Source organism: Epinephelus fuscoguttatus, linkage group LG21, assembly GCF_011397635.1.
Source record: "Epinephelus fuscoguttatus linkage group LG21, E.fuscoguttatus.final_Chr_v1".
NCBI lineage: Eukaryota > Metazoa > Chordata > Actinopteri > Perciformes > Serranidae > Epinephelus > Epinephelus fuscoguttatus.
In genome coordinates, this window is record NC_064772.1 from 5,876,115 (window position 1) to 5,899,767 (window position 23,653).

The 23,653-nt window shown below is 40.2% G+C and overlaps 1 protein-coding gene across 4 annotated transcripts in view; it reads left to right on the forward strand.

Annotated features, from left to right (window-relative positions):
• The window catches only part of rreb1a (ras responsive element binding protein 1a), a 100,941-nt gene that overhangs the window by 59,592 nt on the left and 17,696 nt on the right, over window positions 1-23,653 (forward strand). For 2 of the 4 annotated variants that reach the window (XM_049565757.1, XM_049565755.1), the window contains 9 exons: window positions 930-1,019; window positions 1,106-1,358; window positions 1,490-1,559; window positions 2,916-3,005; window positions 4,062-4,225; window positions 15,748-15,889; window positions 15,973-16,121; window positions 22,535-22,724; window positions 22,826-23,110. In XM_049565757.1, coding sequence (XP_049421714.1) covers window positions 932-1,019; window positions 1,106-1,358; window positions 1,490-1,559; window positions 2,916-3,005; window positions 4,062-4,225; window positions 15,748-15,889; window positions 15,973-16,121; window positions 22,535-22,724; window positions 22,826-23,110 — 1,431 coding nt within the window. In that variant the 5' untranslated portion in view covers window positions 930-931. Of the gene's footprint in view, window positions 1-926; window positions 1,020-1,105; window positions 1,359-1,489; window positions 1,560-2,915; window positions 3,006-4,061; window positions 4,226-15,747; window positions 15,890-15,972; window positions 16,122-22,534; window positions 22,725-22,825; window positions 23,111-23,653 lie in introns of all 4 variants that reach the window. The other 2 variants (XM_049565753.1, XM_049565756.1) reach the window with 1 other exon arrangement.

Genomic DNA, 23,653 nt, shown 5'->3' on the forward strand with positions numbered 1-23,653 from the left:
TCTAGATAAACACGAAAGGCGAAGCGCGTATATCCCTTTCGGCCACTGTATTCAAATATGGCGACGTAAGAGGGCATCCTCCAGCAGACCGCGCCCTGCCTCTGTATATATAGGGAAATCATTCTAAGCCTATGAGAAAGCTTCCATTTGTATGTGAATTGCATTACACTTTAGTAAATATATATTTATGAAAGCAATAGTTGATATTTGCTAATAAACAACCACGTAAATTACACATTGTAACTTTAAATTAAACTTACTTTACAGGTAGAGAAACATGGGCAGATTCTCACCTATGGGAGAAGAAAAAAGGCCTTAATTGTCCATACTAAACTTAATTGCGATGCTGTCACTGCTGAACTGCTGCTGTTAAAGCTTGTGCTGGCGCTGCACACGTCTGCGTGCTGATTGGCGAGTACATCCTCAGGCGAGGGTACACTAGGGGCTTTCGCACACTACATTTTAGCTAGAGTTTGGTTCATAATTTGGAAATGGGTGCACACAATATATTGATACAGTTAATTAAAATTCATTAACAACTTTTTGTGTAGGCCCAGTTAAATATTGCAATAATAATAATAATATTAATGATAATAATAATGTGTGGTTATTACAAAATCCCACGTCACACCTGGATTGGCATCTCGTGCCAGAGCACACCATTTGAGAACCACTGCTTTAGTGCTTTCACATCAGAACTTAATTATTGATTTTTACCCTTTTATTTCTACCATTTTTTACCATCTGAATACATGTTGCTAGGTTATGAATTAGATTTAATTAAAAGGAAATCACTGGTAGTCAGTGAGGATTTATAAAATGTTCCAAACAACACTCCATAAGCTCTATACGTTTACTAATATGCTGACAATATAAAATTTGTGAATTTTTAAATTAAAGTTTGTATTGTCTTGTTTGTATTTCAGCAGTCATGGAAAACTGCACAGAGGAGCAGCGAGATGAGATAAACGAGGAGGAGTCGGGACTAACGGAGGAGAAAAAACACAATAACCTCAAAGGTACGCACCAAACCTCATTCAAAATTTAGCGGGTCATAGCGGAAGGAAAAGGCACTGTTATGACAACTTCAAATTTCATGATACAGTGATTAACGGAGTGATGGAGGAGGCAGCAAGTGGAGGAGAGAAGCTACAGAACGGAGACAGAGGCGGAGGAGGAGGAGGAGGAGGAGGAGGAGGAGGAGGAATCATGGGAGCTGAAGGAGGAGGTGACCTGTCCTCCATCAACGCCATGATGTCAGCAGTGATGTCAGCAGCAGGGACCATCAATGGCGGAGGAGATGGCGAAGGAGAGAGTGCAGTCACCTCAGCCAACTCCTCCGCCGGGCCCTCCCCTAGGTGACTGCACACGATTTAAAGGAACATACCACTGTTTAGAATAAAATATGTGTTTCTATGAATGAGGTCATCAGAAATATATAAAACTATGCCATGACGATTCCTGACACTTTCTTCTTCTCTGCTTAAAGCCCCTCCCCCAGCAAGTCGCTTACGGCGGCTATGAGAGCCCCGCCCAGCCGCAACGCACGACGCAACCACGTAGGAACACACACAAACACACATGGATTCCACATTTCCTTCCCTTGTTTTTTCTCCTTGTCTCCTATCCTCTTCCTTTTCCTTGTCCGTGTTTTCTTTCTTCTTCTCGTCTTCTCTCTGCACCTTGTGACCTTTTTTGTCCTTGTTTTCTTTTCTGTCCTAGTCTCCTCTCCTGTCCTTGTTTGCCATTTTCTCCTTGTCTTCTCTCCTTGTTTCCTTTTCTTGTCCCTTCATCTTGTTTTGTCTCCTTATTTCCTCTGCTCTCCTTGTCTGCGCTCCTTTACTGTCCCTTCCTTTTGTCCCCTTTCCTTGTTTCCTTTCCTTGTTTCTTCTTCTTTTTCCTCTCCTTCTGTCCTCCCTTTGTTTAATTTCTTTGTTTTCACTTCTCCTTGTTTACCCTTATCTTCTTGTTCTCTCTTTGTCGTCTGCTCTCCTTGTCCACTCTCCTCTCCTGTCGTCTCCTCTCCCATCCCGTCTATTCTCTTTGTTTCCTCTTCTTATATTCTTGTCTTCCTGTGACTCCTTGTTGTCTCCTCTCCTCTCCTTGTTATTTCTCCTTGTTTTCACTTCTTGTTTCCTCTCCTTGTCTCCTAGCTTCTCTTTGTTCCCTCCCCTCTATTTTCCTCTGCTAACCTTGTCTCCTCTCCCTCTTGCCTTTAGTTTCCTCTTTTTATATCCTCTCCTTGTATTCTATCCTTAGCGTGCCTCCTCTCCTCTCTCCATTACTGGCTCATCATTGTGATACATTCTCCTCTGTCATTTCCCATCATGCATCGTGGCATTCCATGCCACGTCATCACCTCCTGTGGTTGAAACAGGAAAAGGGAAGTGCTGTTTCCCTGGCTGCATGAGCGGATGTGTGTGTGTGTGTGTTTGTGTGTGTGTGTGTGCGTGCGTGTGTGTGTGTCTGTGTGTGTGTCTCAGGTCTGCAGTGACTCAGGTGGTTTTTAGCATCATGTGATGTGTCAGCTGACTTCAGGTCAAACTGAGGCTGATTATTGTCAACAGTACAATATTGCTAGTCCGTCTCTTGACACTGTCTGTCTTCCTGTCTGTGTCTCTCAGCTCTAAGCCCATTGGTTCCTACTAAAGATCTGTAAAAACACAATATTTAATGTTTAAAACAGCTGCTCATTGTGGTTTTATAATCAAACAAAGAGGAGGAAATAGTGACTTTGTTTGGGACTATTTTGAGCAGCAGATTAATCCATGTTCGGTGCTCTCGTGAGTATTTGTGAGTCTTGATGTGTTTTGTGAACAGTGGAGCTCTGTGGCACACAGGAAGAACATATATGTTGACAGACTCAGTTTATACTCTTTCATGTATATATATACACATATGTGTTTTTTTTCCAGGACACCAAAGATGACAGCTCAGCTTTTATTTGTCCACTGTGTGACAAGAACTGTCAAACACAACACCAGCTCACCATGCACATCAGACAGGTAAATTCTTACTGGAGTACTACCAGTACTGCATATGAGGAGTCAAAAAATAATACAGTATGTCACTGAGAGAAGCAACATTTTCTGGTTAAGTAAAGATTGATATACTTCTCTTGCTACTGAAACTTCTGTTGTTGTTACTTATGCTACTACTTCTAGCACTGCTTGCATTATTATTATTATTTGTAGTAGTAGTAAGTAGCAGTGACAGGGGCTGTACATAAGTTCATAGTATATAGAGAATACCTAAACAACAGAATAGGTCATTTGTCAGTGACTCCCAAAAAAGACATTAATAACGGCTGGAGAGTGCCAGTGACATGTACTCACAGAACTGGAGTTACATCCAGTAACTACTATTGAACGTTGTGAAATGGTTGTAGTTTGGTCAAGTTTAGAAAAGATCATGGTTTGGGCTGAAGTTCCATTGTAACTGGATCTTTGGGGCCAATACCGATGTTTGGGAGTAAAAAAAATTGATATCCATATATTGACCTACAAAGACATTATATAAACATGCAAAAACATATGTTTTGTATTTGTGACAAAGATACATAATGAAGGCAGGAAATTTTACAGTTAAATAGTAAACTAACTTGTAAATTATCCCAAGCATCTTTTTCTGCATTATGTTCTGTAAAGAAAAAGGTTTCACATGTCTGCATATTGGACAACATATACACCCATACCAGTATATCTGTGATAGGCTAATATCAGCCAGTTTTGGTTGAAATAACTATGTTTGTCAGGCCACTTGTTTTTTTTTTTTGTTTGTTTGTTCTTCCTCTGTACCACATCACCTTACTTCCTAATTTGCCCCTGTCATAATTACCACGAATCTAGACACTAGAGGTCACCACCTAACAAAAAACATAAATGTGGATCGTAATAAGCTATCTGTACTTAAACAACCTATATGGATGTATTTTTGGGGAGGATAGTCTGATAAGTAAATCAGAAGTGCTATTACTGCCATGGCTGCCAGTAGTATTAGCACAGCTTCCTGTGCCTTGTGTAGTAGTTGGTGTAACTATTTATTCACCTTTGTCTCTGCAGCACAACGCCGACACCGGAGCGACAGACCACTCCTGCAGCATCTGTGGGAAGTGCCTGAGCTCAGCGTCATCGCTAGACAGACACATGTTGGTCCACAGTGGGGAGAGGCCCTACAAATGTAACATCTGTGGACAGACCTTCACCACCAATGGGAACATGCACAGGTACACACAACCACACACACACACACACACACACACACACACACACACACATTCTCACACACAGACACTAACGTTGGGCAGAGGAAGTTAGCGTTTAACCCACTCTCCAGTCAACCATGATGGGAGCACAAAATGGTCATGAGTGTGTGTGAGTGTGTATTTGTGGTGGGGGGTTACTCAGGAAGTGGAAAGAAGACATTAAACCATCCATCCCCATCACACACATATACACACACACACACACACACACACAGAGAACAACGCCCAGTCATTTATCAGTAAAGTCCAGCCTCCACCGTCACATTCAACGGTCCCTCCAGAAGTATGTTTTTGTGTGCCATATATTAATTCATGTCTGACCTTCACTGACCTCTGATGGGTCTTTATGACCCCACATTTTCAAAATCAGACAAAGCACTGGATTGAATTGGTGACACTAATCTTGGATGTCCACCTTGAAACTGTGAGGATGGTATAGATCTTCTGTGCTGCCTAGGGAAGATGTGTGTGAAGCATCCATGTTTTTACAGACATGGATGTAAACTGTCAGAGAAACCTGATAGGTTTGCAGAGGCATAGAAAATTCTAGCTGTTTTTGATGGTAATTGAAACATAGCTATGGAGGACGGAAAATGACTGCAGTATGCATACATAAATAAATTAATACAGAAATAAAATATGTAGGTGAATAAAAATGTAGAAATAGATTTAAAGCATTTATCTGTTTAATGATCAACTGTTACGAGTTTATTTCAGCATTTATTGATTTTCTTAAAATCTTTATTTCAGCATTTATTTTTCACTTATTTATACATTCATTTATTTTTCTGTATTTATTTGTTATTTATACATCATTTATTTTTCTCTATTTATTTATGTATACATTTATTTATTTTTTCTGTAGCTATTTTTATATATGTATATATAATATATACATTTTTTATTTGTTTTTATTTATACATTTATCCATGCTTTTATTTTGTACATTTTTTAATTATTCTGTATTTATTTCCTTTTTTATGTGTACATTATTATTATTTATTTGTATTAATTTATTTGTAAGTAATTTTCTGTCCTTCATACCCGACAACTAACAAGCAACAGAAAGACATAAAGATTATTTTGGGAGTCTTTGGGGGTCTCTGAATCTGTGGGGGAGGTTAAATTCCACAGCACCTCGGAAAATTAGTGTCAAAACAAAACAGAAGTCACTTTTGGCTGCCAGCCTCTGATGTATTCTTTTGATCTACCAGCTCTGGTTTGTACAGAAAATCAGAAGTTTTAAAGACCCATGCTGCTGTTTGCAAGTTTTTGCTCCAAAACTACAAATATTATATATATATATATATATATATATATATATGTATATGTATACTAATACAGTTTTGTATGCAGTTTTACTACTTTTCCCCTTTAGTTTTAGGGAACCGCTGACTCTGAATGGTGTACAGTTAAATTAGCAGACTGTTAATCCACTGCAGTGCCTTGGAGTGATACTAAAACTTTGACCGAAATGTCTCAAGAGCTTGCTGAGATTTTAAAGGGGTTAATTGAAACCTGTGTAGAGGTAGAAGTACACATACATGTGCGAAACATTGGTGAGTTTGTCTGTGATGACTCTGTGAGTGTTAATGAAACATGTGGCATGTTGATGTTTGTTTGGATGTTTTGTGCTTCTTCAGACTCACTCTCTTCTCTCTCAGTGGTGGTGATGGTATGAGAGGCTGTGGGCAGGGAGGAATGACTGTAGGCTGAGACACAGACAGTCTGAAATCTGTTAGATGTCACAGCAATTTTACTCAATTATTTTTTCCTCTGTTTGTTTTTGTGCTTGTGGTTTTTTTGGGCAGCGAGAGCTCCTGTTTCCTGTCTGTTAAAGAGGTCATTAGAAGGAACTGAGGGGAAAATACTCTCTGGCTTCAGAATCAAGACATCAACTTGACTTGAAGGAATACTTAACTCTTCTAAATGATCAATTTTATATCAGTTACTCACCATGTGTTGTTGAATTTGTGAAGAAAACTTTCTTTTTTGTCGCAAACAAAAATGGATCATAGGCAACTGCAAAACTACATCAAAACATCCACAAACTCTCAAATAACCTGTTCGTTTTATCCTTACTGATGCCCTCTAACAGTCACTAGAATACCATCAGATTGATGTTGAGTCATACCAAGGTATGAATAAAATTTGTCTTTAAAAGACGACAGCTATCGTAACATTGTGTTGGATTCTCCCCACTCCTTTTTGAAGAATATTGAGGGTTATCTCTTGTTTTTCTGCAGAACATACAACAGTAATATCAGTTTCCCCAAACTGCTGAAACAGCTTAGGTGCACGGCGTGTGCTTAGCGTCACCTTTTACAGATCACCGTCGTTCAACAGAGTGGATGCTCACAGCATTATAGTTCTAGTTATCATCCTTGTGTGGACGCTTTAAAAAGCAGCTGAAGACCCACCTGTTTCTTTTCTTTTCTTAGTTTTACTTCATTATTGCTATCTCTCATTCCTGTATTTCTTTTGTATTTTGTCCCTTTTATTGTGAGGCGGTTCGTGACGTCTAGACCAACTAGTTTATACTGGGAAGGAAAACCTGCTATTTTTTTGGTTCTATCTAAGAACCAACTTTGGGATTCTGAACCAATTTATTTGGTTCTAATCTATAGAATGGTTCAAAATATGGTGAGGGAACCTGAACAGAACCGGTTCCATGTTGGTGGTAAAGGGGTATTGTGATGGTGGTGGGGGGCCAACAATCAGCTGTTTGACATGCCAAAGGAGTGTCTCCATGAGACACAAGCTAAGACAGCAGCATCAGCTAATGTTCAGCATTGAAACATCTCAACTCTGTTGTTAAACCCATTAATAACTGTGAGGTAAAATTAGCTGTGTGATGCTACCAGTTAGCAGGATTATACTTGTGTGCCATCTCTGTGCAGAGCCTACGCCATAGCCTACGTACATGGGTTATGCCATTGTGAGCATTTATACTTGTGCAGTGGTGTGTCTGTGTCACTTTGCAGTCACACATTCAAAACACTAGCTGGCGGGGTTTCTGTGAAGTGCTGTTGAGTTGAGTTCATTCAAAACACACCCAAAACACACATTTCGAACACCAGTACACAAATTGGCTTCACTATAACTGGCAGCATTCACAGACAAAGCATTTGTCTTTTGCTGGACACATTTTTCCCACAAATACAACATGCTAATATTATTAGCAAAAGCCTATTGCATTTTACATTGTATAAATTAGCCTAGCGGCTAGCAGGCTTTTCCTCTATTCATATGAAGTCAGCGACAACAGCAACATTTAACAAAGTTAACGTCACAAAATTTGGTTCCATTACAACTCACAAGCTTCACAGACAGAACAGCTGTCTCTGTGTATGTGTATTTCAGGCCTGTGTGTTTATGTATATGACATACGGAGTGAAAACATTCAATTTCCCCCTTGGGGATTAATAAATTATAATATAATAAATTTAAAAAAATATAAAAATATATAAAAAAAAAATATATATATATATATATATATACAGAAATAACTAGGACTCAAAGAAGAGAGGACAGAAACACTACAGTTTCTTTTTGCAAATGAAAATGATTAATGGTTTGCTTGAAGATTTGTGAGATGAATAAATACAGAGACCCCCAGTCTCAGTCAGATGATCAGGGCAGCTGCAGCTCCACGTCCTGAGCTCACCTGCTGCAGCTTTGGCTCTACATTAAAAGTTATCAGTCTGGTTTCGTTAGTCTGTGTTGTAGCATGACTCCCCTTGCCCTCTGCTCAAAGAAAGAGTGAACTCACACTGAGGGAATAACTCAGCCTCCTGCAGGCTGATTCCTATCAGCACCCTGGAGACATCATTTTCTTAGAATCCTGTAACTTTTACAAAAACAGAGAGAAAAGAAACAGATGAAGCTGCACCTTTTTTATTTGATACTAATTTACAATGCACACTACAAAAACAGAGGGAGGAAAACAGGAAACTTGTCGAGCTGCTTTCTTTTTTTACCTCATAGGCTGCTGTAGGAAAATAAAGAGGAGGCCTGTGTGGATGGAGACTGGAAAAGAGAAGGAGAGAGAGGAGGGAGAGAGGAGGGAGTGGAGGAATCCATTTTGCAGCAGAGCATCCTTTGAAATGTGAAACACGAGATTTTCCTACTTGACTGTCTTCAAACGGGGGAGGGAGGGGGAGAAAGGAACAATAAGAAAGACAGAGATGAGAGTTAGATGGAGGCGATGGGTGGAAACAATCATGTGATGAATTCACATCCTGCTTTGGCAAAATGTGGAATGTTTTGTTGCCAATTAAGACAACAAATATCAGCAGGAGAATAAAATTCTGTTGCTTTCAAAAGTGTGAATCCATGTAGCAGCAGAGTATCCCTGAAACATGAAACTAGTTTTTCTAGTTTTTGGCCTGTAGACGGAGGCGCACTCACAGAGAGCTGATGGTGCTTTTTTCCATTCAAATAACTTCATTCAAAAATGACAAAACTGTGTGAAAGCAGGGTCAGAGCAAACTGTTGTGGAGCTCTTTTAAACAAATTTGTTTAACCACAAATATGCAGTGCATTTTCCCAGGCTTATGCAGATGCTAGATGTCAAACCAGGCATAATTTTTGATCGCCAGAGCAGGACAGAAAAATTAGATGAGGCCGTCAGAGAATACTGGAGACAGTAACGATGGGCACTGCCATCCAGAGTTAAAATGTTCAAACTTTTTGCCATCCTCTGGCAATCTGGACAATTACTGGACATACCTACCAGCATAATAACCTAAAATAATAGACATGAAATCATTCTATTTAATACATTTTATTCTGTTTTTAGTAAACAATACGACATCACTGTTGTAATATATTGTCAGACATGTTGCATTTCACCATCCTGCTGTTCCTGCTGAATTGTTTTTGTTTTTCTGGTGCTGCTCAGAAGGTGTAGTCTATTTGCCATTTGCATGATTCCATGTGAGTGCAGCATTATTACCACAAATTAGTACTAAACACAACGTGTCTCTCTGAGGGCTTTGGAGGAAGTGAAGAAAACAGCTTCCAACCAGTTCTGGATTTTAAAGCCGCATACAGATGTTGTTATTTTAGAAAATTACAAAATATCCAATAATTAAGTAAAGGCAGATTTTAACATAAAAACACAACATAAACACATTTTTGATCTGTTAGATCTGAATGGGACATTTAATGTGTACAAAAGAAGTTGTCAGTGCTTTCTGATTGACAAACGGTTTATAAATTACCGCAAACCTCTGCATTTCCGCTAGGGATGATAACAATAAATCGACGATTGATTAATCAGTCATTAAGAATTTGATCGAACATGTAAAATTGAATCAATCGATCAGAATCAGTCAATCAAAATATGTTGCTGTGAGCGCTGAAAAAAAGAAAAAAACACATTTGTTACTGTTTGGTACAAGTAAAGTTGTTTTTTTTTAAATCACAATTAATTGATTGATTGATCATTAATTTTTGCACATCATCCTACAAAACATTACAAGAACTCGCTAAATAAATGTCAGCAAGTAATGTTTATTGAAAACAGTAGTCTTTAGGGAAATGCATGAAATAATAATTTGAAGTATTAAGTTTGATTGATAAGCATTTTGGGTGCCAACTACTTGTGGTAGTGATGTTGATTCAACTAGTAGACTACCACACGTATGTATAAAAAACCCAGGCTAGAAATGTAAATTATTTGCAGGTAAATATGTCTGTTTTGTTTTTATTAGATGATCAGTTGGAAACCAAAAAGTCCAGTTTTTCAATTTTTCAATAATTTTGATAGAAAAAATGTCTGGTAGTAAGAACAAAGAAACATTTTAACACGAGACAGTAGTTTGATCATGCCCTAACTTTTTAATGTTCGGATGATTTTCTAAGAAGAAAAATATCAAATGAGATGAAACGATAGCGACATTGTTCTGTTGACAAGACAGTAAAATGTCATGGGATGTAAACAGTAATCTGTAATCTTACAATGGAAGATTCAGAAACATTGAAAACACCATCCAAAAATTCACCGTCATCCGAGACTTAAATTACGTGCAGGTATCATTGAGCTATGGGCCAATGTGACATTAGTATAGAGTATTTCTTGCTGTTTAGTTGGATGATGATAACACTACTCTGAGCATGTCACATAAAACACTATAAAGTGATGCCAGACTGTTTCTGCTACTGGAGTAAAGGATGGAAAAGTAGTTAATGACTAATGAGGTCGATCTGACCGAGATGTTGCATTCATAATAATGGGAGTCAGTTAACAGTGTGTGGATTATTTTACTAATAAAATACCTGCTTTATCCTAGTTCTCATCACACAGGTGTCTCATGTTATTCTGAGCTGCAGTGATGAATCAGTGTAAAAGTAGCAGCACTGTCAGCATCACTGTGAACTGATGTTACTTAATCATTTCAAATAGTGCTAAAATTTAAAGTTGTAGTGTAGTGTAAAGTTTAGTGTGTAAACGATCTCTGTTTGTTAGAAGTTCTGTCTTAAAACCAGTGGAAATAAAGCCCTGGTAATATTAAATGATTCTTCTGACCTATAACAGCATATAGGCTGCTCTTTTTCACCTGTCACTCCAGACTTTCTTTCATGGATACTTTTTTCTTCAGTGATCTGATTGGTCAGATTTCAGGAAATTGACAGGTTGTGTCCTGATACCCTGAAGTTAACCTGCTCCAGAGCAGGTTAACTGTTCAGCATAAGTTGCCACATTGATTTATCCCGAGAGAACCAGCTTCGTAGTACTGAAAGTAGTACTGAAAACCGAGTTAACTCCAAATCCTGCTTCATAGTACATACCTCAGGTTTTGTGAGACTAAAAACAAAAATAGACTACTGTTTGAGGCTAAAATTGATCCCTCTATTGATTATCACATCATTTTCATATGTATAAAAAATGTACAAGTTATTGAGAAGTTCATTTTTCCAGAAGACAAAACCAGACAGGGGGAGAGAAGAGGAAGAAGTGAAGCACAGATGGAGAGCAGCAGCATCACATGAGTCCTCCTCTCTCGGCCCTCTTGTTGTGAGGCCGTTGGGCCCGGTTGCCATGGCAGGCATCCCATTAGCCTATTATGGGCTGGCAGCGGTGTGCTGAGTTGGGATTGGCTCTCAGAGGTTGCTGCGTGTGTGAGCTGAGCAGGGAGGAAGAGGAGAGAAGAGGGGCTGCTCTTATTCTTCCCTTTCTCCTTCCTTCCCTCCATCCTCACTTCCTCTGAAGGAGAGTTCTCCTTCCCCTCTTCCTCTTTGTCTTCTTCTTCTTCCTCCCTTCCTCCAGAGATATTAAATGTTTGTTGTTAGACACAGAAACATGTGTCAGGGTGATAAGGTGACTCAGCAGCGCCCATGTGGTGATGTAGAAGAACTGCAGGCAGAGCAGTCAGACAGGATCACACTGGTACATTGTGTTACTGTTTGTACTGTTTGTACTACTGTGAGTACTACTACTGTTTATTGGTACTTTTCTTCTTTTAAAGGGGCCACGAGTCAGACAGATTTCTCAAACCCTTGTGAAGTCTATCTTATTCCAGCATGCTGAATATTTTGGAATATTTTGTGGGCGGTTTTGCAGCAGGTAGTATTTGAGCTCAGTACTCATTGTTTTGGGGTATCACTAAAGTACACATGTTGAACACATACTGCACATGGAGTGGCATGAGTGGATGCCTCCTTGAAAGTTACTCCAGTCATAAAAATACTGCTACTGCTAGTACTGCTGCTGTCACTGCTATTAGTACTAGGACTGGGAGTAGAATTAGAAATAAAAGTACTGCTTCCACTCCACTGCTGCTTTTCTTTCAATACTGTTGTATTCATGCTACTTTTATTGCTACAGCTACAAGGACTACTGCTAATCACACTGTTAATCATAATTCTGCTGCAGCTGCAGGGCTACTTGTATCACTACTACTACTACCATTATTAGTTCTGGAGGTATTGCAGATGGAAGTACCTCTTTTCTTTCTATGAAATATGTATTGCTTGTTCACAGTCCCAACAAATAAAACTATAACTATAAGTGTACTCTGCTGTGTTACTTTAACAGGTACTAAAGTACACACCACACAAACACTGGGGGTCAGAGAAAGCTACTGGAGTCATGAAAATACTACTAGTAATGCTACTGTTACAAGTTATGCTGCAGTCACTGCTGCCTCTCTGTCACTACTGTATAAAACTGCAGTGTTTTGGTGCACATTTATCTCGGTGTGTGTGCGTGTGTGTGTGTGTGTGTGTGTGCGTGTGTGTGTGTGTGTGTGTGTGTACTCTGATATGTTGAGTTGAGCAGCTGTTGGCGACTCAAACGTCTCACACTCTGCTGACTCGGTGCGTTTCCTGTTCTTTGATTGGTCAGTTCGGGGGGTCACAGTACAATTTGGGTTCAGAAGACTTTGCTCTCTGTCGTTGTCCCGCCTTCTCCTCCTCCTTCACTGACCTGATTGGTTAATAAACAACTTCCTGTCAGGTGGTCTCAGATCTGCTGACTCTGTCAGGACCTCTTATGGGCGTCCAGCCCGCTGCCTGTTGGGTCCTATTATTAGATGATAACATCCACCCCCTCCTCCTCCACTCCTGCTCCATCACCTCTTTTATCCTTTCTCTCTTCTCTCCTTGTTTCCTTGTCTACCCTCCTTTCCTGTGTCTTCCTTCCTTTCCTCTCTCCTTGTTGTCTCCTCCTCTCTGCTTTATTTTCCATCTGTCCTTTGCTCTCTTCTCTCCTCTTTTCTCTGTTTATTCTCCTTTCCTTTCTTATTTCACCCCCTCTCTTCCTTTTCTTCCCCTTTTCCTCTACTCTCTCAACTTCTCTCCTCTTTCAACTCCTCTCCTCTTAGTTCTGGTCTTTTTATCTCCTCTTGTTTCTGTTTCTTCTCTCCTGCTTTCCTTTTTTAATTTCCTTTTTTATTTTTTTCCTCTCGACTCTTTCTCAGCTCATATTTTGTTTCCTTTTTCCTTTCCCCCACTATTTCTTTTTTGCCTCTCTCTCTCCTCGTTCCTCTTGTCCCATTTTTTCTTCATCTCAAATTGTTGTCTTATCTCCTTGTTTCTTTTTATCTTTTCCTCTGCCACTCCTCTTGTCTTGCTCTCCTTCCTGATTTCCTTTCCTTCAGCTTCTCTCCTTTGTGTCTCGACTTTCTCCTTTCCTTGTTTCAGCTTGTTTTCTTCCCCTTCTCTTCTCATTTTCTCTCCTCATCTCTAATTTCTTCTGATCTTCTTGTCTCCTCCATCTGATGTCGTTTCCTCCTTTTCTACTGAATTCCTCCTCTTTTCCTCCCCTCTGCTCTCGTTTTCTTTTCTCATCTCATCTTTAGTTTCCTTTTTCTTTCCCCTTCTCTCCTTCATTTCCTCTCTGCTTTCCTCTTGTCCCCTCTTCTCTCCTCTCAGCTTGTTGTCTCCTTTCATCTCTCCTGTCTGTTTCCCCTACTTTTTCCTTTCCTTCCTCTCATTTTCTTGTTTCCCCTCCTTATCTCCTTTCACTTCCTTTAGTGTGGGTCCTTGCATCCTCTCCTTTTTGCTTATTTTCTTTCCTCTCCTCCCTCTTCTCTCCTCAACAACTTGTTTTGTTTCCTTGTCTCCTCTCCCTGTTTATTCTCCTGTCCTCATTTCCTCCCCCTCACCCTTTTTCTGTGCATTCCTTCCTTTACTGTCCGCTTTCTCTCCTCTCCTTATTTTCTCCTCTTCTGTCCCTTTAAATTCTTGTCTCCTTGTTTCCTTTACTCTTTTTCTCTCCTCATCTCATCCTCTCTTCTCTCCTTTCCTTTCCTGTCCCTCTCTCCTCTCCTTGTCTGCTTTCTCTTCATCCTCTCCTCTTTGAACTTCTGTAAACTGACCCTGTTGCTGCCGCCGCATGCTATAGCGCTAGCTGGATGACCTTTACACACACACACACACACACACACACACACACACACACACTGCCAACAACCTGCACACTTTCTCACACTTATAGTAACACTTAAACTAAAAAGCACACTCTCACAAATACACCATCGTCACATTTACACACACACACACACATCTTCAAATCACCATCTGACCTTTGAGACACAGCTGAGGGAGAAACTGAACCAAAGGAGGAGAAAAGAGGAGATCTCCATCCTCCTATTCTTCTTCAACAGTCATCATCTTTCAGCTGTCATGATCAAAAACAACACCAAAAAAAGTAAAGTTGTCATTATAATCAAAAACAACAAAAAAAATAATTAATTAATTACAACCTTGATAAATAAAATCATCAAATTTTGTTGCCATTATAAAAAATAATTTAAAAAATTAGAAATCTTCCCTTATTTAAAAAAGAAAAAAAAGACAATGACTAGGATGTCATCTTTTTTATCACTGTATTTTTAACAAAACAACAGACATGATTATGTTTTGTGCATCTCACACAGTCTCTCTCTGTTTGAGGACTGTTCTTGTTTACTTTCTGAATATGATGCTCAAGAAACCTGGAAAAAACATTAGAAAGGTTCCAGTAACAAGCTAAGTTGTGTCTTTCTGCATTAACTGATGTTGTCACGGCAACAAGAGAGAGACAACTTCCTGCTGTGACTTCAGGGCTTCCTCATCTCTCCGCTGGCCATATAAGGCTGCCACAGTGCCGCATGTAATTATGTGATAATTGCTCGTACTTAAACATCATTACTGTGTGTGTGTGTGCGTGTGTGCGTGTGTGCACATGCGCGTGCACTTGTGTGCGCACTGTATCCCTCCACATTCCCAGCTGATTAAGTTGGATTAGGGAATACTGTTGGTGGAGGTTAAAGCAGCGAACATGTTTCACCATCAGTTTAGGAGCCGGCCTGATCTGAAGCACCATCGGTCCCTGCACTCACACTCCCAGAATCCTGTGCTTCCTCTCCATAAATCCTGGCAGTTTTACCTTCCCATTAACAGCAGACACACCTGTCCTGATTTCTGGGAACAACATAATGATCTTTTCCTCTCTGCCATTAATTTAAATTCAGTGTAACTAAAGCATTTGCAGCCTGTAATTTAATACTCCTCAGACTTGCTTTAATTATTAATAATTTAATAGAGTTTTAGTGTTTTTTAACACATTTTAATCTGTTGTGATTTATTAACTAAAAAGTCTCAGTTTCACCTGCTACAGAGTCAAAATCAATTTTAAGAGTTCTTGTAGAGTTGTACAGTGGAGATAGATTAAGAAATCAACATTTTGTTTTTCTGTTTTATAAATAAAATGAGTTGTGTACAGAAGACTAGGTGCTTTCATGTCCAGTGGTGGAAAGTTACTAAGTGCATTTACTTTAGTATTGTACTTGAGTACCATTGTGAGGCACTACATCTCAGAGGAAAATATAGTACTTTTTACTGTATTACATTTATCTGATAACTTTTGAGACTTAAAGTAATAATACAAAATACAAACAACCCAACAGCTCCTAAAGTAATTAACTTTATCCACCTACAGTTTGTAGTTTTAAATTTCTGAGTGAAGCTGACCTCTGACTCTTCATCTCTCTCAGACATATGAAGATCCATGAAAAGGACCCAGCCAGCGGTATGCTCCCCGTCAGCCCCCCCTCCCCCACCAAACGTCGCCGTCCATCCGTTAAGAGGAGGCAGGGTCCGGAAGAGGAGAATGGAGAGGAACCGCCCAGCAAGAAGGTAGAAACACACACTGAAAACATTCCGGGCCTCATCAGTCCACTGTATAGAGAAAATAATGATGTTAACATGTGTGTGTTCAGGTGGTGGAGGACGCGGCAGCGGAGGAGTCGGCGGCGACGCTTCGTGGAGTTGAAGAGGAGCTGCTGCCCTGTCCAATCTGCTTCAAGACCTGCAGCTCCAGACTGGAGCTGGACACACACATGGACACACACCCTGACACTGCACTGAGGTACACGCACGCACACACTGTTCTTAGGACCATAATTTATTTATTTGATCATTGTTTTTACTGACTTTTGTTTACTTAACTTAAGGGAGACTTAAGGAAGAGGGGTAAATGGACCTGCATTTGTATAGCGCCTTTCTAGTCATCTAGTGACCACTCAAAGCGCTTTTTACACTACGAGTCACATTCACCCATTCACACACACATTCATACACTGGTGGCCAAGGCTACCATACAAGGTGCCACCTGCTACTCAGTTTTAACACACTCACACACCGATGGAACAGCCATCGGGAGCAATTTGGAGTTCAGTATCTTGCTCAAGGATACTTCGACAGTAGGAGATAGAAAAGATGGAGGGAGAGATGAAGTAGAGAAAGAAATAATTGAGGGTTGGTTTAAACAAAATGGATGGATGGATAACAAGAAAAATAGGGTGGAAGGCTGATTAGTCACCAGATGTGCAACAGCGTTAGAGAAATAAATAGAGAGAGAGGACGACTTAATGAGTGACAGAGAGGAGGAGAGGTTTCAGGGTGTGCCTGGCCAGGTCTTATTGCCATGAAGAACAGATGAAAAGAAATGAAAGAAAGAATAGAAAGAGAAATAAAGGAAAGAATGGCAAGAAAGAAAGGAAATAAAGGCAGGAAGAAAGAAAGAATAGAAAGAGAGAAAGGAAGAAAAGAATAGAAAGAAGGAAAAGAAGGATAGAAGGAAGGAAAGAGCAGAGAGGACAGAGGAATGTAAGGAAGAATAGAATAGAAAGAGACAAAGGAAGGGAAGAACAGAAAAAAGAAAAGGAAGGAAGGAAAGTAAAATAGGTAAAAGAAAGAAAGGTGGAAAGAATCAAAGAAATCAAATGAAGGAAATAAAGAAAGTTATAGGACTGAAGCATAAAGTTTGTCTGTGAGGAACAAAAGAAACAAAAAACTGAAGGAGAGAGAAAGAGAGCAGTAGGCTGAGCTCGTTATGGAGGAAGGCAGGAATATTTAGCTGTAAATCCTCACTAATCAGTCTGTAAGAGGATCTCAACTGTAGGGAGAGAGATGGTGGGATGGAGAGAGAGATGGAGGGAGGGATGAGGGAGAGAGGTGAGGGATGGAGAACTGAAGAGCCACATGTATTGAAGTCTCATTAAGATTATCAAACCTCCATATTTCTGTTACTTGTTAGAGGTTCCAGGCTACTTTAGCTGCTATTAGTAATAACAGCTGGTTGGGTTGTATTGTGGGTAATGTAGGCAGCAGGTTTCGACAAGGAAGAAGAATGTGTTGATTTTTTTTTTTTTTTTTTTTTTTTAAAAAGGGTGATATTTTGGGTTCTGCTACAGTGGATTTTAGTTTTAAATGGCAGTAGACCTAAAATTCAGCATTAGAGACGACAAAGTCTGATTTCAAGTGAACTACCAACCATTCTTTGACTCTTTCTGCTTAAAAACATTAGTTTTTCTCTGTTTCATATCAGTGTAAATGTGTATGTTTGGTTTGGACATTTGGCTAGACAGAACAAGACATTTGAAGACGTCTCCTTGGACTACTTGGAAGCTGTGGTGGACGTTTTTCATGTTTTTAACTTTTACTTAAAAACAAAAAAATAATACTTTAAACCTTCCTGCAGGTGACTTACATCATTTCAGCATAGTTCTGCTTCCTATCTTGAGGTCTTACGTCTACCAACTTTTCAAGCGATTTCACTGTTGTAGACAAATTTCCAGTGTCAAATAAAATCATGACAGTTGTGGCACTCCCATGATAACAATTGCTTGGTGTAAGGTGGTCATAAGACTCAGCCTTTTTTTGTCTTGATGTTCTGATAAAATCAAACATGTTTATAATCTTAAGATTTTAGTCTTGACTAGTGCTGCACGATTTTATAAAAATGTGCAATTGCGATTTGAGTGGGCAATATCAGGATTTGCGATTACGATTACAATATAATTTTAAAAAAAATAGTATTATTAGTCTTCTTGCTTGATTCAGTGTTTCCCCTACATTATATGAGGGGGGCACTGACCTGACCTGACATAGTTATTTTATGGACAGTGTGTTAATAACAATCAACAGACTGAGCACAGTCAAACATGCTGCTCACACAGCAGCGCAACACGGCACTGTACACACAGCGGAGCGAGCCTGTGTTGCGTTCAGGCGTTGTCACGTAAATTACAAATTCCAGCACGCCATAGCACAACACAGCAGCGTGTCAAGTGGGCTGAGCCTGAGCAAAATTGCTCAACTTTTCATTTGTTATTATATAGTTTGTTGTGGAGTCCATGATTTCCTGGTGACACTTACAAATGTTTGCTTAACTGTGCTTGGATGTTGTTTTATGAGGCTCTGGCGGCTTTCAGTTGTCTCTTTGTCTTTAACGTTACACTGCTCGGCTTTCTCTCACATACACTCTTCCTACTTTTCTCTGTGCTGTCTCGAGTACTGATATAAATTGGTCATGTTGCCGCGGGACGTGGTGACTTTAACTTTTACACTTACACAGCACATCTTTCTGTTCAACGTCGCCGTACCTGAATCCAAAGTATCGCCATGTAACAGATGTTTTTTTCGCCACCAACTCAGCCTGTTCATGGTCGAGCTCATGCTCTTCTTAGGATCTTAGGATAGCTTGTGGGCGTGATGTCAACAAACTCCACACACTATAGGAGAGGTAGTCATGTTCACAGCCACACACGTTAACATTTATTTACATTAAATCGCAAATCGCAGCCTTTAATGCGGTTATGTAATCGCACAGCCTGACATCGCAATTGCGATTAGATTAGATTAATCGCGCAGTACTAGTCTTGACTCATGCTAATACTGAAGTTCAGTGATGTGAACATTGTTAACAACAACAACCAGGTAGACCATAAACATTGAGGGGACTCAGGGAGGAGCAACAAGTCTCATGAACAAGATAATTTGAATCTGATCACCAACCAGCACTTATTTTAATGAAAAAATCTTAATGTTTTAAAGAGTTCATCTCTCACTCTCACGGTCTCCGCTAAAATAGTACAGCAAACCAACAGAGGCTGGCAGCAAGTTGAGACGACCAAATACAAAATGTAAATTCTGTACATAACTACAGTTTATCTTGATGGATTATATTGATGCCAAATTGACAAGAATACTGTCAATACTGACATATGAAGCCTTTTATCTTATGTTCGTAGAGTTATGTGTTTTTGTGGCGATGTAAGAAATTGTTAATATATTTCTTAAAAGGAATTTGGTGTAATTATTCCACCAGGAGCAGGATGGGAAATAATCTTAAAAGGAATCTAGCTGTAGTCTTGTCAATAGTGACCATGTAAGATCCACAGTCTTTATAAAATCTGATAGTATGAAACTGAAAACTCACATTATCTTAAGATGTGAGAGGGTATTACACTTAAGTCTTTAAAAGACTTTTTCAAGTCCTCAAGTATATGGAAGGTGTTAGTTGCAGGTTAACTGGCTGAATGATCAGCATCAGACACTGATGGACACACACACTCAGAGGGTAATTCTCTAGACCTGAGCCAACCTCTGTGGGATTATCCTGCACTCACACACTGGTGTGACACTTAAAAAGCACACTCTCATAAACATACATATGCAGGCAGACACGCTCTGTACACAACACACACACATGAGTGTGAAGACAAGGAGAAGGAGGAGTGATGGAGACTGAGAAAGAGGAAGGTGGAGGGAGTTCAACACGTGCTGGTCCACATATGGTCCACAGTGTGTGTGAGGATTACACACACACACACACACACACACACACACACACACAAGAGGATGTGATAAGAGTGTGTGACTGTGGCAGACACTGAGCAGCTGTCCTCTCAGCGATTAACAGGAGCAGGACCAGCACTGTCACCAGGGGTTATCTCACACACACACACACACACACACACTACACATGTATTTCTACACATGTGAGGACCCTCACTGACACAACATCATATTTCATCTAATTAAAACATCTTAAATTCGAAATTTAAAGGGATAGTTCAGTTTTTTTTTAAGTGGGGTAGCGTGAGGTTCGCATTCATAGTCAGTGTTTTACCTACAGTAGATGTCAGTCCACACGCCCCTAGTCTCACCACCAGACAATCAGAGATCTCCGCCTTCTGATTGTCTGGGGACACTCCTTTCTAAAGTGTGTTTAACACACCGGCGAAAACGGCCGGCAACAAAGCAACGCCTCTTGCATTTTTGAAAAGGACACGCCTTCTCGGAAATGTGCGCTCCCCCTTTTCTCGTCCGCAAGGAAACAAACACACAGAGAGCTTGAAAATGGATGCCGAGAGATTTAACTCTGTTTTATCAAACGTGTGCTCATCCGTGAAGAAAATATTTTTTCCAGCGGATGTCTTAGTTACAACATGATTGAGCTAACTGGAGTAGTTTCATGTCGTAGTCGACAACGGGAGGCTTTTAACAGATGACGTCCTGATGTTAGCTTTGCTGCTAGTGTTAGCTGTCTCTGTCAGCTGCAGCCACTGGTGCTTTCTAGACATCGTGATTTCCCAAAACTGAATAAATACCACACATAGCAACACAAAACTGCTTTGCTAGCTCAATCATGTTGTAACTAAGATATCCGCTGGAAAAGATATTTTTTTCACGGACCGTTTAACGAATTATTACCTATTACAGACACTGCTATCGGCTAACAGGGCTAACAGCTAACGGTTAGCCCAGCTAAACGTGCACACAGAAATAGTAATGTTTGTTCAATCATTGTGTTTATAGACTTTACAAACATCGGATTAATCTAAACGGTGATACAGTGATGTGAAAAATGTGATATATATATATATATATATATATATATATATATATATATATAGCTCTGCTGGTTTTCTACCCGGACTATAGAGGGAATCACCATGTAAACAAGGCGATTCCCTCTATAGTCTATAATCCGGCCAGACGGATGAGTCATGGCCTTGTAAAAGATTATATTTGTTTCTTTTAGTTGGCGAGAATGTGTCGCCACAAACGCGACAAACATCCACTGAACTTTGACGGCGTTTTCTGCGAGCACGGCTAAGCCATTTTGTACCGCTACACGTGTTTCTAGTGTGACTATGTTTACAAGCACAAGAGTTCAGTGAGCCACCGAAGGACCGCCCTGCAGATTTACTATTGGTTCTGCAACGTAGGGAGTTTTTTTAAACTCTGAAATTGTATCCGCCCATCTAAACACAAAATCAGGGAGAAAGTCATCAGTCTTTAGTTAAGCAAAGCGTCTAAAGACTCACTTGTGAGTCTAACACGCCCCCAGTTTGAAGAAGCAGGCAGGAGTCCAACATAGAAGTGAAGCGGTGTACTGCTGTGGAGGGGGTCAACAACAAAATGTGTTGTAACTACCTAAAAAAAAAAAGGCCCACAATGATAAAGGTATGTATCAGTTTAAGTGTATGCTATATTTAGAATATTTTCGCTGCTTCCCCGTGCTGTCAGACAGTGATTTCCACAGGAAAAATGAAGCTGTTACATCACTCTCTTCAAAGCCAGACTCTACTGGGGTAAACAGTATTTTAATTTAACTTGCTAGACAGGAGCTGCTCGTCTACCACCGTCTTGAACAGTTAGTTAGTTTGTGTTATTGTGTGATTTTGGTGTAACAATAACACAAACTAACTAATCAAAGCAGTGGTTGACCAGCAGCTCTCGTGATCAGCAAGCTAAAATTACTGTTTATTTCAATGGAGTCGGGGGGCTTTGATGAGGGCTTAGATGGGGAACTGAAGCCATTAATTGCTTCCCTGTCATACATAATACTTTTTCCTGCTGCCCCCGTCCACATGAGTACAATGTTTAGCTTCTGTGTTGTACTCCGCTTCTTCAAATAGGGGGGCATGTTGACTGACATCTACTGTATGTAATACACTGACTATGAATATACACTCCATACAGCACCCCTTCAAATAATCCAAACTATCCCTTTAAGGTCAAGGCCCTGTCTACACGCAATTACTGCTGTCTGCAATATTCTTCCCTTCTTCTTTAAAAAAAGATCTGTCTACACAACCATTGTACAAAATATCTCCGTCCACACTACAATGCAACTTCAGAGGGTCCCCCTTCTCACAAAGGTAGTCAAGTATACAGTTTACCTTTTTCAAAACAGGTATGTGAATGAAAAAAGTTTTGTTTGGGCACAAAACTCTACATCATGTCAATACTAGAAAACTTTCTGATGGCACTCAGCTTTGTTAGTGTTTCAAACAAAACAAGACACAAACTTCATACACCATGGTTTGTTGTATTTTGTAAGGTCGGTGTTGGTGACAGCTGTTCTTTGCAGATCACATTTTTGGTGTCTCCGTGCTACGTTGAATAATTCTGCTGTTCATGAACTACACTCTCCACTCTCAGACAAATAAATCCTTCAATGTAAGTTCCCTGGTTGTGTGTTTGTAGGTGTGATCTCTGCTGCCTGTCCTTCCGAACTCACCGTGGTTTGCTGCGTCACAATGCGGGGGTTCACAAGATTCTCCCCCAGGACCCCAACGGCCGCCCCTTCATCCAGAACAACCCCTCCATCCCCACCGGCTTCAATGACCTGGCCTTCATAGATTTCTCCTGCAAGAAGTTTGCTCACATCGCACAGGTATTGACACACGCCCCTGACTAGACATCAAACTCTTAGAGAGAAATCATATCAAGTCATCAGTTTTTAGGGTCAGTATCCAATCATCTCTTTCCCTCTAGGTGTGGTGTGAGACAAACCTTCGCCGCTGTATCAGTAAGTTCCATCGTTTTGTCTGTGATTGCTGCGACAAGGCGTTCCCCCTTCGCTCAGCCCTGGATCTCCATAAAACCACCTTCCATCCCGACAAACCCACCACCACTGACGCACAGGTAATGGAGGCAGAGATGGAGGAGGGAGCTGCACAAAACGGCGTTGAGAACGACAGTCCGGATGTTGAGAAAGAAGTCCTGCCCTTGGAGCAGGCCAGCTTCTTGGAGGTGCTGGGGCTTCAGCACATTTCTACGGTAAGCTATATTTTTAATTATCACAGTGGCTTACAAATCCCTTTATTCACCGCATACAGGGGAGTAGTGTCTTCACACTACCACTTCTGTCACTTTACACGTGAATGATATTTTGTAGTCTCCTCCAAACTACTGTTGAGTACTAAAATACTAAACTACCATATAAAGTACAGTTAAAACAAAGTTAAATAAAGTAGCTACTGTTGTATAATAAAGTTAAATATAGTACTGTTATTAATAAATGAAACTACAGTAATAACTAAGTTAAATAAAACAGCTATAGTGAAGGAATTTTGTTGTATAGAAACCCTCATCCTCAGTCAGCTAAAAGTATTATGAGACAGCTTTGCTTAAGGTCATGGTCAGGTCTGCAGCAGGCCTTGAGGTCAGGCTTTCTACTGCTGTTGCTGCCATAGTCTCCCAAGTCTGATGGAGGGAGCACAGCTGCCTAGATAAGGGGGCACTGGCTGGCTCCCTCACTATAATACCCAAGGTTAGAGAAAGAAAGGTTGCCCTGTGCTCCGGATTTGGCAGACTTACTGT